Source organism: Rissa tridactyla, chromosome 12 (genome assembly GCF_028500815.1).
Source record: "Rissa tridactyla isolate bRisTri1 chromosome 12, bRisTri1.patW.cur.20221130, whole genome shotgun sequence".
In the NCBI taxonomy this organism is placed as follows: domain Eukaryota; kingdom Metazoa; phylum Chordata; class Aves; order Charadriiformes; family Laridae; genus Rissa; species Rissa tridactyla.
In genome coordinates, this window is record NC_071477.1 from 4,440,493 (window position 1) to 4,455,767 (window position 15,275).

Below are 15,275 nucleotides of genomic sequence, written 5' to 3' on the forward strand. Positions count from 1 at the left end.
TGCCTCTGAGGGAATGATTTCCAGCAGCTCCCAAAGGAATGACGCCCAATGGCCTTGGCAGGGATCCAGGGGGATGATACTCAGTGGCCCCCAGGCAGCGATGCAGGGGAGATGATGCCCAGCTTCCTCTGGGCAGGGATCCTGGGGAATGATGCCCGGTGGCCCCCAGGCAGGGATGCAGGGGAGACGATGTTCCGCGGCCCCCGGGGGAATGATGCCCGGTGATCCCCGGGCAGGGACCCGGGGGGATGATGCCCAGGGCATCCTCGGGGAAGGGAGAAGGCGGCAGCACGGGGCGGGCTGGCGGCGCGGCGGGCGGAGCGCCCGGGGATGGCGGAGCGCGGCACCGCCCCCGGCGCGGGTACCGGGGCGGGGCGGGCCGGGAGCGCCCGGTGCCGGCGGCGGCGCTGGGGGGCGCGGGGCTCCGTCCCCGCCTGAGCGCGGCCCCGCTGCGCGGAGGATGAGCTGCGGCCAGTCCAAGGACATGGAAGGTACCGGGCGCGGGCGGGGGTGGGCTCAGGTGCACGGCGGGACGCGCCTCCCCCAGCCCCAAACGCGGCGGTCACGTCTCTGGGGGGCTGCCCCTCCATCCCGGGGGTCTGCCCCACATCCCCTCCCCGGTGCTGTCCCCTCCATCCCGGGGCTCTGCCCCCCATCCCCTCCCCGGTGCTGTCCCCTCCATCCCGGGGGTCTGCCCTTCATTCCCCCCCGCGGTCCTGCTCCCTCCATCCCGGGGATGTGCCCCTCCACATCCCCCTTTGCTGCCCTCAACATCCCGTGAAGGGTCTGTCCCCATTCCCGACCCCCAGTATCATGGGGTACCAGTGAAACGGACTGGGAAATGTGGCTGGAGCGAGGGGGTGCAGGTGTGAGGGCAGGGCAAGGGGTGCTGGAGCAGGACAGGACCCCGGGAAGAGCATGTCGACGTGGAAGGGGGCTCGCTGCAGGCAGGGATGTCCCCTTCTGCCAGGAGACCCTGCCCTGCCCAGATACGTCCTGCCTGCTGCCCTCACCCCATGCTCTCTTGGGTGCCCAACCCTGCAGAGATCCCCTGTCCTGGGATGCACAGGGACCTCCTGGCAGCACCCACAGGGGCCTCAGGAGAACAGACACCCCCAAAAACATACATAGTCCCCCCCAGGGCCCTCTGTTGCAGGGCTGCCTGTGTGCAGGCAGGCAGGCAGCACCCATGCCTGCTCCCCCAGTGGGCACCCCGGGCACCGTGCTGCACCGGGAGGATGGAAAGGGCATCTGCCTTTTGTTCCCTTCCTCCTCCTTCCTTGGGAGGCACCAGTGATGAGCAGCTGCCAGCCTGAGCTCCATCCCTGCACAGGGCTCCCATCTCACCTCTGCGAGCAGAGAATTCGGAGGGGAACGTTGTGGCGATGCTCATCACGGCCAAGTATGGGCCAGGGGAACCTGGAGGCACTTAAGGGGGTGTCAGTCCTCTCTGAATGTGGTCTCATCCTCCTCGGGACCAGCAGGTCTGAGGGAATGGGTCAGGGATGTCCATAAGGACATCCTATGGGTACGGCTTCAAAGATTACATCCTTCAAAGATTACATGGGGCGTCCCAGAGAGCATCACTGTCTCCGCAGGGGCTCCACCAGTGCCAGCAGCAGCTCTGCCCTGCACCGGGGTGAAGCTGCGTGAAAGGGACAGAGGGGACCCGGGCAATGGCAGTGCCGGCTGGGCTCATGGCTCATGCAGATGCTGCTGAAAGCGAAATGAGTCTCTCGCAAAGCTGCTCCGTGAGCAGAGTGGATTCCCCATCCTAGGAGTCCCTGGAGAGCTCTGGTCTCATCCACCCTTCACCTGCCTGGAGGAACACAAGAGGGACGACCGGCTTCCCGCGGATCCCTCTCCGCCTGTCGGCAAATCCCTCACCCCTTTTGGTGCTAAACCTCGCGTTCCCTCCCAGACACCGGGAGCCAGGCAAACCGACAAAGGGATTTTGTTCCTTGCGGAGCTTGTTCCAAGCTTCTCCCAGGGCCTGCTGTTAATCCCGGAAAGCCTGACTGACCCCGGGGAAGCCTGGCTGCCCTCCATGGCAGCTGCCTGCAGACATGTCCCCAGCGGGAGGGCAGGTCTGTGGGACAGCCACGTGTGCAATGGCATCAAAGACACAGGGAGGTGTCCAAGGCCATGCTGGGAAGCGGTGGCAGAGGAGGGAGACGGATGCAGTCAGTGTCCAGGCGCTGGGTTCGCCTCTCCGTACCCCTGGCAGCTCCTCCTGCAGCTCAGCTGCCTGCCGCCGCCTCTCCCGGGGCAGGTCCCGGACACCTGTGAGCCTGTGGAAAGTCAGCTGGAAGCTGGTTTGCTGGTAGCAGTCGGCCAGTGCCCACCTCAGGATGGACCTGGGGATGCTTTCGCCGGTGCCTGCTGCCACGTTCTGCCCCAAGGTCTCCGCCCCTGGGGAGGTTTCCCGTCCCTCTCCCCAGCAGTGACTGCTGCTGCTCTGAGCCTCCCCAGTGCTCACGTTTCACCAGCCATAAAAGTGTCTGGAGAAGGAAAGGAGTGGCGGCGTGCCGGGTGAGGGGAGGGAGTGGTGTCTGTCCCTGCTGCCGCCGCAGACCCTGTCCCACCACCCGAGCCAGGCGGCTGCTGGTCCCCCTGCGGTGACCTGGCCCCTGGCCACCCCCTTCGCCTGTCCTGTGTGGCTGGAGAGGTGCCCAAAATGGACAAAAGAGCCACCGAGAGAAAATGAGCCAGCAACAATTCCCCAGCCAGGGAGCGGGCGGTGGGGTGTCCATCACACGGGGCTGCCAGACAAGGCACAGGGACCGTGGACCAGCCCATGGGGGACATGGAAAGCTGGGGTCACAGCAGTCATTTGGGGACCAGAGCCGAGCTCTCCCCTCTCTGCTCCAGCTCAGGCTCAGACAGCCTGAAGGCTCCTGCAGCCCCATTTCAAGGTTCAGCACAGCGTTTGCTCACCAACCCACGCCGCAGGCACCCACCTTCTGCCCAGACCCCAGACATGGCCATAACCGTGACAGCTTTGGCCGGGTGCAGGATCAGACCACACTCAGCCCTGCAGCCCCTGCCTGGGAAGGATGCTCGTCACCGTGCTCCCTCTTTTCTTTTCCTCCTGCATCCCAAATGCCTCGAGCCACCAGTGACCCCGGTGCTGCCATACACGAGCTTGCCACAGGCTTTGGCGCCCGGCGGGTCTGGTGTCCCCCGCGGCAGTCCCCCAGGGCTTCCCGTCCATCCTGGTGCCAGCTGGCCCTGCCGCGGGATTAGGCGGGAGCGCACAGGGAAAGCACCAAGCATCTCTCCGGATCAAACGCCCACAGGGCAGCAGGGAGGGGGTGTAATTCACCCCCCCTCACCGTGTGAGGCCAGCTGGGGGCTGCCCGGCACCGGAGCCGGGGTGAGCGTGCAGCCACCATTTATTGGCAGCGGGAGGGAGGCGATCGGGGGAGTCAGTCAGGTGTGGACGAGGTATGAGGGGAGGCAGGGATGGAGCTGCACTCGTGACAGCCGGTGCTGCCGAGCGCTCGCACGCATCCCTCCTCCCGCCGAGATGCAGCAGGGCCGGCCATCCCTCTGCTGCGTCTCCACCATCCGCAGCTCGCAGGGTGCACCCGAGCCAGGTGAGGGGGGCTGCAGGGCATGGCCAGGGGGCTGCAGGGCACAGCTCGGGGAGGGGGGGGGGTGCTATGGGGCCAGCAGGGTCGGGGGGAGATGCTGCATGTGCATCCCCAGCTGGAGGGCACAGCCTCCGGCTCGGCAGAAAGAGGAGCAGAGGGGATGAAGGGCGGCTGGGTGCTTGCGGCGTTGCTCCGGTGCAGGGCTCGGGAAGGAGAGGAGAACCCGTGTCCCTGCTTGGACCCAGCTCAGGGGCTGACACTGTCCTTCCCTTGCTCCAAAACGTGTGCCCTGGCTCAGCACCCCTTACCCTCACGCACGCCGAGTGCTGCCGGGCGATGGGAAAGTTGGGACCCAGGGGCTGGGGGAGCAGGCGGCTTCTGGGGAGCTGCCGGGGGAGCTGCCAGGGGCTCCGGGCTCTGGGGAGGCAGCTGTCTGTCCCCAACAGGAGCGGTGCCGCCAGTGTTCCCAGCCCTGCCTTTCTTCTTGGATTGTTTTTCCCTTCGTCTTTCCCCCCTCTTTCCCATCTGCTCTCCGTCCTCTTGCCTCCAGCCATGTTTGCTGAGGGACTGTGGATCCCCACGTCCTGCTGCTGGTGGCAGATGCTCTATAGTCCCCTATGGATATAGGTCCTGATGTTGGCCAGACCCCTGCTCCCTTCCTCTCCTTCACTGAGCCTTTCTGCAGCAAGTCCTGGGGAAGCCCCGGCACAGCCGAAGGACGCAACTCCGTCATCTCCACACCTGCCAGGTCCATATCTACCCCCAATATCCGGCGGGACGGGAGTTTTTCCGCTCGGAGGTAGCCCAGCATGGCCACGGCAGGGCTGTGCTCAGGGTGCTGGGGGCAGGACAGCTGGGAGCATCTCAGGCATCCTTGGCTGGAGGGAGCCCAGCCCTCACCTGCCGGGTCCGGGGTGTCGGAGGCTGTAGAAAGCCATCAGAGATATCTCCATCACCCAAGATAGGCGCAGAGAACACCCTGCCCCTGCTCAAAGCCTCTCCATGGATCTCCCTTCAGCTTGTTTTCCGTAAATCCCCTTGCATCCCCAGCCGTCGGTCAGGTGCCCTGCCTCAGTTTCCCCGTGGCAATGCTTGTCACTGGGTGTGTTTAAGGAGCAAGGTGGTGTGACATGGTCTGGGTAACCTGGGACATGCGGACACATCAACAAATGTTTCCTGCTCCATTTTAACATCTTTTGGCTGGTTTGTCTCCTCTTGCACAAAGGCGTGCTTGAGAGATCTCTTTGAAACCTCTTCCCCTCTTAAAACCCACTAATTATGGAAATGAGCTGCAGCGGGTTTTCTCCAGCCCTTCTGCCCTCCCAGAGTGGGTTATCCCCGGAGGTGGATCTCCTTCGGTTGCTGCTCTGATTTCGGTGGTTCCTTGATTTTCCCAGCTTGCTGTGGTGGGAGCAGGTAAGCTGGGGGGGATGCTCCGGTCTTTGCTTCTGCGGATCAGCGCTGCTTATGTCAAGCCAGCTGGCTTTTATCCAGAGCAGACGAGCACATGAGCCCCTAATACCCACGTCTCCTCCTCCCACCACAGCTGGGTCCCTTCAGCCCCCTCCAAAGGAGAGCTTTGCGTCCTCATTACATCCTGAATACCCCCAGCTTATTAAAACACAAGGGGTGAGGGACAACAACAACTTGTCGTGGGTAAATGGCTCTTCGTGGGCCATCGTAGATGGCTGGCACATGTTTGGCCATCATTTGGGTGTTTGTGTGCCTGTGGGGCATCAGCCATTCCCAAGCAACCATGGTCTGTGTTGGGGGTGGACCAACCTACATCCCCTTCTCCATCGGGTGGGGTTTATCTGCTCCCCCTCCCTCGGTGGTGGCAGTTTAGTGTCAGCCTGGTCCATGGGAAAAGGCTCTTCCCCTTTGCCCCCTCCCAGCGTCTCACCCGGCAGACGGTGATAACCGAGCGATGCAGAGCAGCGGCGGGTCCCCACGTCTGCTCGGCAGGCGGGTGTCAAAACAAGCATCGCTCGCGAGGGGTTTGTGTGGGCAAACATCTCCCCGGCGCCTGCCGGCTCCCGGCGCCAGCCGGCGCGTTCGTGGGCTGCTGGGTTTTCTCCCTGGCAATGGGAAGGGAAGGCAGGAGGGGGGAGATTTCAGCTGAGCTTGGTGGGTCCCTTGGGGTAGAAGAGGCATTTTTGGGTGCCCAAGCATAGGGTGGAGGGGCACCATGGCCATCTCTCACCCCGCTTCCCTCCGCAGCCACCGCCGCTCACTTCAGCTTCTGCCGCAGCCTCCTGGAGCACACGGTCTCGGCTGAGAACCTCAGCTACCGCCTGCAGAGGAACCCGGGCAGCAGCCTCACCTGGCACGACGGCCGGAGCCAGCGGACCGACGGCGGCCGGACGGTCAAGCTCCTGCGGCAGCCGGGCACCGAGGGCTCGCAGGTACCCGTCGGGCTCCTCCGCACCCCCCCGGGGCTGCCCAGGGGAATGCAGCTCCTCATGTGTCCCCCCCAGCCCATCCATTCCTCGCGGGACCACCCCTCCTTTCTCTGCAGCACCAGGCCTTCAGATCCCCTTTTGCGGAAAGCCCTCGTCATTATGGGGCGTTTAATGATAGTGATATACAGAAATATAATAATGCAATTATTACCATCAGGCTGGGGGCTGTGCTGAGGTGAGCTCCGTGCGTCACCTCCTCTCCACACCTGGAGCACAGACTTAACACAATTTTGCAGTAAATGTGCCAGAACCAAATTCCTTGTAATGCCTTAAAATCCCTGAGCGCTTGGATGTGTCTCTTAGCCAGGTCTGAGCCATTGACCTCCTAAAATTCTGAACTTTATTGCATTAACGAGGCTGTGAGTTGAAGGTTTCCAGCCATTTGCCTGCTGCCCTGCCTCTGCACGGCCATGGGAAGGAGCATCTTCCCAAGTGAGCGGCTCCTGGTGCTTCCTAACCCCTTCGTACTGCCCTGGGAGCCGTGATCGGAGGCAGCACATCCAACCTGCTGGAAAGAAAACAGGGAAAATTGAACTGCCCAGCTTCCACACTCCAACGTGGAGATGCTTTTGCATCCCGAGGGCCTGGCTGGTCCCTGCAGCAGTGGGTACAGTCCCACCATCACGCTGTGATGCGCACAGGAGCGGCAGCCCCTCGGGTCCCCCTGTCCTGGCAGCGCTGTGCCTCTTCTCCCCATCACCCCTCCAGGCACCCCCGATGGCTCCTTCCCTCTCACACCTCTGTGAAAAGCACGGGGACATGGGGACAGTGCTGCCTGCACAGCGCTGCTCGGGGACACGCCAGTCATTCTCCGGGTGCCAGCGGCGTTCATCATGGCTCTCCCTCATCTGCCTCTACGTGCCTCCCAGAGGGATTTGGGGAAGGGAGAAAGGCTTTAATTTTGCTGTAAGCAAGGGAAAACACACGAGAGAAGGGAAGGGACATGAGCTGCTCCTTGCAGCTCCCAGGCGGCGGCTCCCACCACCTGAGTCCCCCCGGCCACCTCCTGCCTCCCCGCCGGAGCAGCCTCCGAGCCCTCCTGCCTGCTCTCCTCCACACCGGCCCTCGATATTCACTGCTGAGAGTTTATCAGAGAGACAGCGCAGCTCAACCGGCTGGAAAACGAGCCCGCGATTCATTACACGTCCCCTTCCCACCCAGCGAGCGCAGGAGCTCGCTCGGGGACCCATCTGGGGGGGGCTTCACCAGCCATGGGGGGTGATGCACCCCGAGCCGGCAGCGCAGGATTTCGGGATGCTGAGATGGGCTGCGTGCGACGGGCGAAGCGCTCGCAGACGTGAGCGTGCCCAGGGAAACTGCCGGTTGTTTGTCACCTCTTCCCCCGTGCCTCGGAGGGTTAGTCGGATAATAGCTGCGGGAAGCTCGCGGGAAGCTCGCCGTGATTTCCCCCAGCCCCTCCGCTTCTCATCATCGCTCGTTAGTGAATCCAGAGCGAATCGCCGCCTCCTCCCCACGGCACGCTCTCCGGCGCGCTCAGCCGAGTGTGAAGGAGGCAAGCGGCCGGCACTGGGGATGCTCCCGCTGGCAGGCGGCTCCCGGGATGGGACTGGGCGGGGGGGCCAGGCTGCTGCTGGGGGATCCACCAAAGGTGGGGGATGGATTGAGAAACCGAATCATGCGCATTATCAATCACGTTTTCCATCTGCTTTGGAGATGGACTCCTTGGTTATTAATTTACAGCCTCCCAACTTTGCTGCCTTCTCTCTCACTGGAATGTCCCCAGTCGGGGGGAATGTCCTTCCAGGAGAGGAATGTCCCCTCCTTGAGGCAAGGTCCCTTTCCAAGCCCAAATGCTCCCCTGGACGCAGCAGCAGCCCCTTCCAGGCTCTCCAGGCTCCAGGGGGTAAGCGATGCCCGGCACGGGGCCAGGGAACACGTCCTGGACCCCACCGCCCTCCACTGCCTCCTCTCTGGCATCTCTCAGGGACGTGTCATTAGTTTCAGTAACTGCAGGATGTCTGGAGTCCCTGTTACACTAATTATCACTGCTCCTCTATTAGGCATGCTTAATTATGCAATGTTCTTACATGGAGGTCGACATTGGCGTACCACGGTCCAAGCGCTGCCGACCTTTCCCATGCCAGCATGTTCCCATATCGGATGCTGCCTCTGCCATGTCCCTGCCGTGTCCCGTACATGGGTGAGGACCATGCCGGCAGGGACCCTGGCAATGTTACAGGCAGCAGGGACCCCTTTTCCATCCCCACCTGCCCAAGGTTCATCCCAGGACAGCCCCGGCAGCTCTGGCGCAAGGGAGATGCTTTGGAGGAGCGACGTTTGCTGGTGCTGCTCGAGGATGAAGAATTGGCATCACCAGCAGCGGAGACCTCACTAGTCTCCCCTGAGTGCTAAAAACCAGGAAACAGTGGATTTCTGCATCCCCCAGCCCCATTTCCCAGCCAGCCTTGAGGATTTCCCCCAGGGAGAAGCAGGCTCATCCCCCTGCGCTGTTACGGCTCAAAGCATTTGATTTGCTCCGTACTGAGATAAATCCAGGCTGCAACGACCTCGCAAGGCCGGAGTCGCTGTGACGTGGATGAGGAAATGGAGCTACCGGGTGGCTTGGGGCGAGACCAGCTACACCAGCAGGCAGCTGGAGGGAGGGATGGAGGAAGGGAGGGATGCTGTCGGACAAGCCCCATCTCCCCATGGGCACTGTTCCTCCCTGGGGCCAGGGCAGTCCGGGCAAGGGGGCGAGGGTGGGTGGCAGGGGTCTCCAGGAGGTGGAGGGGGGCCAGGGCATGCCAGGGCACTGAGGACTGTGACCTCAGTTCATCCCGGGTGTCTCCGGGCATGGCAGCACCCTAAGAAAGAGCTGTGGGGTTCGGAGGTGGCTTTAGATGCCTGCGAGGCTGCAGGACCCCGTCGTGGCTGCTCAGCTCAGGGTTGATGGAGGCTGAGGTGGAGAGAAACGGAGAGCCCCTCCTGCTCCAGGGCACCAGCTGGCTGCTGGCTGCTTCCCTGGGGACTTCTGGTGGGGATGGCTTTGTACCAGTACCGACTTATAGTGGGGATGGCTTTGCACCAGTTTCCGCTGCCCCCCAGGGCCTCACTAACTCCATCCCAACTGATTGCTGCCAGTAAGCACCCTTGTCTGCCTGGTGAGGGGGGACCCTGGGGACCCCAGGACATCTCCCAAGCCCGTGCGATGCTCTGCTGGGCTGGGAGATGTGTAGGGGAAGGGGACTGGGGCTCCTGGCAGCAGCAGGAGGGCTGGGGAGCTCCCGAGTGTGGGGTCTATGTAGGGCAGGACCCCCACCTTGGCCTCCCAGCCCCATTCTCCCTGCCTCCATCACCGCTTCCTCTGATGCTTCTATTTCATGGTGACCCCAGAGATGCCAGAAGGTGCAAAGCCAAAGTCTGCCACCATCACCGCAGTCCCGTGCCACCAGCCAGCATCTCTCCCGTCCCCGTGGGCTGGCTTTCCAGCCAAGGCATTTTCCTCCTCCCAGGGCCAAATCCTGCTAACCCCTTCCCCTCCCGCTCCCTGCAGGGCCGTGCCTGTGACCACTATGGCATCTACCACACCAGCCCCACGCTGGGCAGCCTGGCCAAGCCGGTGGTGCTCTGGACCCAGCAGGATGTGTGCAAATGGCTGAAGAAGCACTGCCCGCACAACTATCTCGTCTACGTCGAGGCGTTCTCCCACCACGCCATCACAGGTACGGTAGACACCCCCCACTTAATCACCATTACTAATTGCCACTGGCACGTGCTCCTGAGAAATAGCTGTTTGGAGGTTCGTGGTTCGGAAGGCAGATGTACCCTGCATTTCTGCCCCCTCTCCCCACCGAGATGCATCTGGGGTGAGAGTCACCCCACGGCACTGGGCATGGGGACACCCAACCGGGCTGGGCAGGCGGCATCCGCCACCGGGGTGAGCTCCAGGACAGGCTGGAGGTTGTATAAAATGAGCATAAATTGCCCAGGGGAGGCTGTGGTTTAGAAGTCAGGGAACAGTCCTCTCCACGCCTAGATTAGTATAATAAGAATATTTTCATCGTTTTTTAAATCCTGAAAATTTTTGCAGAAGAGGAAAGATCTCTGCCCAGCTGGAGTCCGAGTTGCAAATGTCTTCCTCCAGGTCCTCCAGCCAAGTCCTCAGAGGAGAATAACCTCTAGGACCTGCTCCCTTCCCCCTTGGGGACTCTGGCTTTGACCCCTACGTAGGAGCATCATCCCGGTCCAACCGTGACGTGTGTGTGACCGGGCAGAGCTCTGCCAGGGCCAGAAGAAAGCAGCGGGGAAGGGAGCGCTGGAGCTGCCCGGGAGGGATGCAAACCCTAATGCAGGAGCTCAGCCGGCCCTTGCACAGGAAACAAAGGCAGCATTAGCAAATGTACGCCGGGAAACAAGGACAAAAGCTGGTTGCAAATCCCTCGTTTAATAGCCCCCGGACTGGAGGAGAGTGGCTGGCCGGGGACGGTGGCGGCAATGCTAATGCGTTTTGATGGGTACCCCCATTCCCCCAGGACGGCCGGCCCGCGCAGAGACCATGCGCTCGGAAAAACATCTCCTGATGCGAGAGGTGGAGCGGAGAAGTGGAATGCTCCTGCCTGCGGGGATGGGTTACGTGACAGCCAGTACCTGTCCCGAGGCTGGGGACATCGAGCTGCCACCCCGGCGCCCTCCAAAAGCGGGGCCACCTGCGGGGCTCCTCCATCCCTGTGGGTCAAGGCGGTGAAAGAGCGTTTTAGGATTTCTCCCCTTTCCCCCTCCTTGTTCCCACATGAAGACGGGCTGCCATTTGAGTTGCACTTTCAGGATGTCCCCGCCACACGGTGACCCCGGCCGGGCGCTGAGCGGTACCGTGTTTGCAGGTCGGGCGCTGCTGCGGCTGAACGGGGAGAAGCTGCAGCGCATGGGCATCGCTCACGAGGCGCAGCGGCAGGAGGTCCTGCAGCAGGTCCTGCAGCTCCAGGTGCGCGAGGAGGTCCGAAACCTGCAGCTGCTCAGCCAAGGTAGGGCCGGCGGGAGGCCGAGCGGGGAGAAGAGGCCACGAAGCCCAACCCCGGGGAGGTTGTGCCCCTCCTGCAGCCGTCCGGACAAGGAGAGCAGTGGCTGGGTGGCTGCCAAAGTTGGAGGCACCCACCTGCATGTCACTGGTGAAAACGCAGCCCCCGCTGCGGCTGGGCTGGGGTGCAAGGAGAGGGGTTGTGGTGCACGGGTTGGGGTGGATGAGGACAGGCTGTGGTGCATGGGTTGGGGTGCACTGGGATGGGTTGGAGTGCACTGGGATGGGTTGTGGTGCACTGGGATGGGCTGTGATGCGCTGGTGGTGGTGCATAAGTTGAGGTGGTTGAGGACAGGCTGTGGTGCACAGGGATGGGTTGTGGTGTGCAGGTTGTGGTGCACAGGGCTGGGGTGGATGAGGACAGGCTGTGGTGCACGGGTTGGGGTGCACTGGGATGGGTTGGGGTGCACTGGTGTGGGCTGTGATGCGCTGGTTGTGGTACATGGGGATGAGTTGGGATGCACTCGTGGTGCACGGGTTGGGGTGGATGAGGACAGGCTGTGGTCCACAGGTTGGGGTGCACTGGGATGGGTTGGGGTGCACTGGGATGGGCTGTGATGCACTGGTGGTGTTGCACAGGTTGAGGTGGATGAGGACAGGCTGTGGTGCACCGGGACGGGTTGTGGTGCACAGGTTATGGTGCACGGGGCTGTGGTGCACGAAGACAGGCTGTGGTGCACTGGGATGGGTTGGGGTGCACTGGTTGTGGTGCATGGGTTGGGGTGGATGAGGACAGGCTGTGGTGCATGGGTTGGGGTGCACTGGGGTGGGCTGTGATGCACTGGTTGTGGTGCATGGGGGTGAGTTGTGATGCACCGGTTGTGGTACACTGGGCTGGGATGGATGAGGACAGGCTGTGGCATACAGGTTATAGTGCACTGGGATGGGCTGTGGTGCACAGGGATGAGCTGTGGTGCACAGGCCTGGGCCGTGGTGCACAGGTTTTGGTGCACAGGGCTGTGGTGCACGAGGACAGGCTGTGGTGCACAGGTTGTGGTGCCCTGGGATGGGCCATGGTGCACAAGGAAGAGTTGTGATGCACTGGTTGTGGCACACAGGGACAGGCTGTGGTGCAGTGGTTATAGTGCACGGGGATGGGTTATGGTGCACGGGGATGGGTTATGGTGCACGGGGATGGGTTATGGTGCACGGGGATGGGTTACGGTGCACAGGGATGGGTTATGGTGCACGGGGATGAGTTATGGTGCACGGGGATGGGTTACGGTACTCAGGTTATAGTGCACAAAGCCAGGCTGCAATGCACAACCCAAAATCCATTAGTGGCATTTTGCATGGACAGGATGGGATTCTCCGGGGCTGGCAGTGGGTGAGCTGGAAGATGCCACCCTGCAGGCTGTTTATTCCTTCCTCTCCCACCTTGTTCCAGCTTCTTTTGGAAATGTCTCCTAGCTGATCCGTCTGTTTGGCAGATTGTACCAACACTGTGAACCGAGCACCTCTGGGATGGGCTGTGCACCGCCGGTACGAGACCTGAACCGCACGCTCGGAATACGAAGAGACAGCTTCCCAGCCACTCCGGGGCTTCTCTCCTTCTTCTTCTTTCTCTTTCTTTTTGATGAACGCGTTTCTGTGCAGAGATGGGAGGTTTCCTCCAGCAGACGTGGCTCTTGGCTGGAGGAAAATTAGCAAAACAGCCGCTGGGACAGATGAACTTTTGCCCACCTGAGCCTGAGGGTTCAGAGGGAAAGAGATGGGAAAAAGGAGATGGCGACAGGCAGCGCCCAGCATCACGGACAAACGGAGCACCGTTGTTCCCGGGACAGCTCAGAGCCACACGCAGGACGGTGAAGCCTTATGGACATGGGCGACATCCCAGCACTCGGCAGCTCATGTCCGTACCTCGGGGCGTATTTAGGGAGTTTTAGTTTTCTCTTCAGACTGGGCTGTATTCCAGCATCCTAGGACGTAACGTTATTGGTAGCAAATAAGATGACCTGACCAGCCAAAAAAAAAAAAAAACAAACTTAAAAGCAGGGCCAAGTCAGCAGCACCCGGCTCCACTTGGGGAGTTAAAAAGGGAGCTGAGTCATCGGAGCTGGAAAATCCGGGAGCAAAGGGAGGGTGGATGTGCCGCCAGGGTGCTGTGGCCTGGCGGAAGCCGTGCCAGGAGCTCGTCCTTCATCGGTCCTCGTTTGCAGGCAGACGGGGGAGCTGGCGCAGGGGCTGGGTGGGAGAAGCCAGGGATGCCGCCGGGCAGTGCCGGGGGACGCCTGGGGCGAGGATGGAGATTCCTGGGTGCCAGGTCCCCACCAGCCCCGGTGCTCTGTCATACGCCCTCCCCCACCATCTGCATCCTACCAGCTCTTTGCAGAGCTCTGCTCCTCTGGGAATTTGCAAATGCTCATCCCGACCTCCTGCCCAGGGGCTGGTGACGGTGCCGCCAAACCCAGGCACCATCCCGATGACCCAGCTCGTCGTTAAGATGAAGCAACTGTTACACCCCCCACTCAACCCCCCCTGTCCAGAGCCACAGACCGCTCATGTGGGCAGGTAAGGAACAACCGAGGGTTTAAGGGCAGGGTGGATGCTGTCACCTCCCCACATTCCCCCTCCGGTGACAAGGGCAGGGCTGCAGGGCAGGGGGGCTCCCGAAACAGCAGCACCCCAAAGCCCCCGAGGCATCGGAGCTGGCAGGGATGCGGATGCAGGTCGTGGTGGCCCCCCCAGCCGGGTGCCCACTCACCACCCACCTGCTCCTCTGCTGGTAATAAAATAAGAGACTGTTATTTTAACTTGCTGCTCTTCTGACTCTTCCCACTCCTGAACCTGCACCGTGGCTTTAGTCCCTCCAGCCCTTCCCGGGGACGCTCAGGGGATGCCTACAGCCCTAAATCCCCCTGGGACAAGCACCTCCACGGGGGACAGGGATCCCAATGGACGTCTCTGTGGGAACAAGCCTCAGCCTGGGGGTTTTGCCAGTATTAAATCCCTCCCCAGCTCCACGGAACCACTAAAAATTAAGAAGCTGCTAATCTTTGCCAGCGGGTGGCTGGACGGGGGTAGCGGGGCGGGCGGGGATTTAGGGGGATTTGGGGGCATGGTTACCACTCTGGCACAGATAATGGCTTGTGGCAAAGCAAAGGTCTCCAAAGCTCGTCTGTGAGCGGTGTTACCCTGGCTAACGAGCCATGCTAAGCGGGATGGAGAGTGTGGGATGGAGGGTGCAAGGATGTGGGCAGGGTTAAGGGATCCATCAGTGGAGCCTGGGGCTGGTGCAGGGCAGCGCCAGCCCGGTGCCATCCCTGTCCTATCGCGGTGACACTGCTCCTCAAGGGGTGGGATCAAAGACGAGCTGAAAACGAGCTGTTTGCCCACAGCTAGCAAAAATTGTGATTGCGCCCAAAGATTTTTAGTCTCCCCCCTGAAATTGCCAAGGAAAGCTGTCCCCAGAGCCCTCCAGGTGGTTTTGAGGTGTCAGCGAGGCGGGAGGAGAGGTAACGCCCAGGGATTTGCCTCCAGGATTTGGAGGGCAGGAATCGCCCAGCGCTCAGACCCCCTGAGCACCAACTGAGGCTGGATGGGGGGTGTCAATTGGCTCGGGGCTTGGGGAAGGATGCAGTGGGGCCCGGGCGGGAAGCGGGATGCACGGAGCATCCTCGGGCTCCAGCTGCGGTGGCCATGCTGGGTTGCCGGGGGAGTTTGTATGAGGCCAGGGTGATGGAAAGGTCTCAAAAAAAAATCTGGTTCTCAAGACATTTTGGTTTGGATAACAGATTCACCAAACGGTACTCGGGTCCAAGCGGGTGAATTCTCTCTCCAGCACCAGGGTCATTTCCACAACACCAGCATTGCCAAAGGAGTTTGTAACTCCCGTCTGTCACCCTCAGAGCAGAGGTGTGGTGCTGGGCAGAAGGCAAAGCCTCCACATTTCCCAAATCCAAGTTTTCTCCACATTTCCCAAATTCAAATTTCTTCCGTATTTCCAAAAATCCAAATTTCCTCCAACTCAGAGAAAGACATCGCCTGGTTGCTCGAAGCCTGCAACGGAGTGACCCAGACCACAGCGGCCGGTCCCTCTCCTCTCCTCCTGTGGGTCGGCTCGGCCGGACTTCACCAGCAGGTAATTCCCATTGGAGCTTTGCTGTGGCGGGGGCAGAGGGTGGGGAACCGGCTCTGGGGCTTTGCCGTGTGCAGCCCCCGCCGCCCCCCAGGACAAAGAAA

General features: G+C 61.4%; 1 protein-coding gene across 3 annotated transcripts; it reads left to right on the plus strand.

Annotated features, from left to right (window-relative positions):
• The first annotated feature begins 383 nt into the window (after nucleotides 1–383).
• On the plus strand, nucleotides 384–13,822 carry SAMD10 (sterile alpha motif domain containing 10). Of its 3 annotated transcripts, none has more exons than XM_054218414.1 (5): nucleotides 384–491; nucleotides 5,817–6,001; nucleotides 9,573–9,741; nucleotides 10,900–11,040; nucleotides 12,481–13,822. In XM_054218414.1, the coding sequence occupies exons 1-5, from the start codon at nucleotides 461–463 to the stop codon at nucleotides 12,501–12,503; spliced, it is 549 nt and encodes a 182-aa protein (XP_054074389.1). In that variant the 5' UTR covers nucleotides 384–460; the 3' UTR covers nucleotides 12,504–13,822. The 3 variants fall into 3 exon arrangements, with proteins under 3 accessions (XP_054074389.1, XP_054074388.1, XP_054074390.1); XM_054218413.1 differs by having other exon boundaries at nucleotides 12,524–13,822; XM_054218415.1 differs by having other exon boundaries at nucleotides 10,900–11,000.
• The last annotated feature ends 1,453 nt before the right edge of the window (nucleotides 13,823–15,275 follow it).